The following is a 2,992-nucleotide window of genomic DNA, read 5'->3' as shown; positions in this document are numbered from 1 at the left end:
AATGCTGCTAAAAAACAACTTTCAGAAACTCATCGACATAATGAAACAATGGAGGCCATTGCTATAGGAAAGGGTATATATTTGAAACCCTATCGTAAAGGACTTGGTCTTTATATTAAACCACATCAAGGAAATGGATTGAAATATACAAAGAGTGTTCAAAAAAACTAATATTGAAGCTACCTCACCGCGCACTAACCGACTATGATTTACTTAAATATGCTAAACTTATGAAAATACCTCAATTTCGTGGAGTTTTCATGAGAAATGAATTACCTATTACAGGACCTTATAAATGTGAATCAGCCATAATTAATCTTGATAATAAAGAAGGTCCTGGAACACATTGGGTAGCATATAAAAAGATAAACAATGAAACTGAATATTTTGATAGTTTTGGAAATCTTTCACCACCATTGGATCTCATTGTTTATCTAGGTGTTGGTAGCTATATCAAATATAATCATGAGAGATATCAAAATTTTGATACATTTATATGTGGTCATTTATGTCTTAAATTCTTATGTAAGCAACTTAACGTTAAGAACAGTTTTAATCTATATAAGAATATGTAAACGATTATAACCTTCAGTATAAAAGTAGATGTCCAACATGAATGACTCTTTTACTTTAACGTTAACGGGAAAGTCTTCAGTTCTGGAGGCTTCATACTTCCCACCTATTGAACTTTCACCTAATAAAAATTATACACTTGGACTTGTTGATTTATTTACATATAACTCAATTCCTAATATTGATGAAAGTTCCAACAAATTTTATATAAATAATATTGAGATTACTATACCTACTGGTAGTTATGAAATTAAAGATATAGAAGCATATTTAAAACGTCAAATAACAGAAAAAAATTATTTGTCAATAGAGTGCAACAATAGTACATTACGATGCTATATTAAATCAAATCTTTGGATTGACTTTACTCCTGAAGATTCTATTGCTAGTTTATTGGGATTCACTGCTCGCAAACTACCACCAAATGTAAAACATTCCTCTGATTTACCTGTAAAAATATTGAAAGTGAATGCTCTACGCATTGAATGTAATATTACCACTGGAGCGTATATAAATAATGAAAAAGTCCACACTATACATGAATTTTTCCCCACTGTTCCACCGGGATATAAGATTGTAGAAGTTCCAGCACACATCATTTACCTTCCAGTCGCCGTAAGGACAATACATAACATTCAGCTACGTATAGTAGATCAGAACGGTATTTTAGTTAATTTTAGAGGAGAGACAATAACAATCCGTTTACACATTAAATCAATGTAATGGGTATTGTTTATAATCGAAAAGTCGGAAGTAGTTATAAAACTCAAACACCATGTCCATCGAAGATCAGTTTGAATACAGCTCGCAAGGTGTTAACACCTCAGAGTCGACAATTCCTGAAGCAGCTAGGTCTACGAGTCAGAAATCAAAACTAAGGAAGAGAAAGAAGAGAAGAGGAGAAAATTTTTTCTTGTTTATTTTGTGTCGCTGTTATAAGAAAAATGGAGGAGATTCTCAGCATTTCAGCATCAGTGAATTTTGATGAATCCATAGCTAATTATGAGATTCACAGTCATCAACCATATGCATCCTCATCGTTTAACAATAGTGATGAAATTCGCATTATTGTACAAAATCAAGATTTATCTATTTTACCAAGCAATAGTGTATTACATATTTTTGGAAGGTTGACTAATGCTGATGGAACTGATGCCACACAAAATATTCATTTCACCAACAATGCGATAGCCTATTTGTTTGATGAAATTCGTTATGAATTGAATGGTATTGAGATTGACCGTTGCAAGTACGTTGGACATACAACTACTATGAAAAGCTTGGTTTCATTAACACCACCTCAACTTAACCGCGCTGAAAATGCAGGAATTTTGAATATGGAATTGAATACAAGAATGTCATTACAAGATGGATATTTTGATGTATCAGTACCACTTGGTATGATTTTTGGTTTTGCTGAAGATTATAAAAAAATTGTTATGAATGCGAAACATGAACTGATTTTAATAAGAGCACGTAGTGATTTAAATTCTATTATTCAAACGGGCGAAGGTGCAGATGAACAGTTCAAAGTACAAATTAATAAAGTGGAATGGTTAGTGCCATATGTTTTACCATCTGATAATAATAAAATCAAATTATTGAAATTTATCGAGAAAGATCCACTAATTTCAATGAGTTTTCGATCATGGGAAATGTTTGAATATCCCTTAATTCCGTCAAGTACAAGAGTCATGTGGCAAATAAAATCGTCAACACAATTAGAGAAGCCTCGATATGTAATTGTTGGATTCCAAACAGGAAGAAAAGATAAACGTAAAAAGTCTGCCAGTTATTTTGATCACTGCGACATTACAAATGTAAAACTCTTTTTGAATTCACAATCATATCCTTATGGAAATTTAAATTTAAATTTTAATCAAAATCAATATTCTATACTTTATATGTATGCTAATTTTCAATCTTCCTACTATGGAAGAGATTCTGAACCCATATTAAAGCTTGACACTTTTAAATCATTGGCTCCTCTAATTGTTATTGATTGTTCAAAACAAAACGAGTTTCTCAAACAAACGTCAGTTGATGTACGTTTGGAATTTGAAGCTAGAAATAATATACCTGCTGAAACAACTGCTTATTGCCTCATCATACATGATCGCATTGTACAGTATAAACCAATCAGCGGTATAGTTAAAAAGATGTAAAGCAGTGGAGGGGGTAAAATGAAAGTAGTGGGGGTTGAACTGAGAGGTATATAACTCACGTTCCTGGGATAGAAATTTATTTCTATTCCAGGATGGAGTTCATCGTAGACGTTCAAGGCTTCAAGAAACCCTGCAACGATTTCATTTTCAAAGAGTTGGCTATACTTCCTCTTGAAGCTGATGCTCAACCTCGAGTTTACCTCTTTGAACCTCCATGTGCTTGGAATTCATTACCTCAACGTTATAAAAGTGAA

The 2,992-nt window shown here is 32.6% G+C and overlaps 1 protein-coding gene across 1 annotated transcript; it reads left to right on the top strand.

The window, feature by feature from the left end:
* Window positions 1–1,517: 1,517 nt before the first annotated feature.
* Window positions 1,518–2,738, top strand: LOC127287914 (uncharacterized). The gene has a single exon (XM_051315066.1). The coding sequence runs from the start codon at window positions 1,518–1,520 to the stop codon at window positions 2,736–2,738; it is 1,221 nt and encodes a 406-aa protein (XP_051171023.1).
* Window positions 2,739–2,992: the final 254 nt, after the last annotated feature.

Source organism: Leptopilina boulardi, unplaced genomic scaffold (genome assembly GCF_019393585.1).
Source record: "Leptopilina boulardi isolate dan_hultmark-lab unplaced genomic scaffold, ZJU_Lbou_2.1 LbouV2_377, whole genome shotgun sequence".
Classification (NCBI taxonomy): Eukaryota; Metazoa; Arthropoda; class Insecta; order Hymenoptera; family Figitidae; genus Leptopilina; species Leptopilina boulardi.
This window is presented reverse-complemented; position numbering and strand designations above follow the sequence as displayed.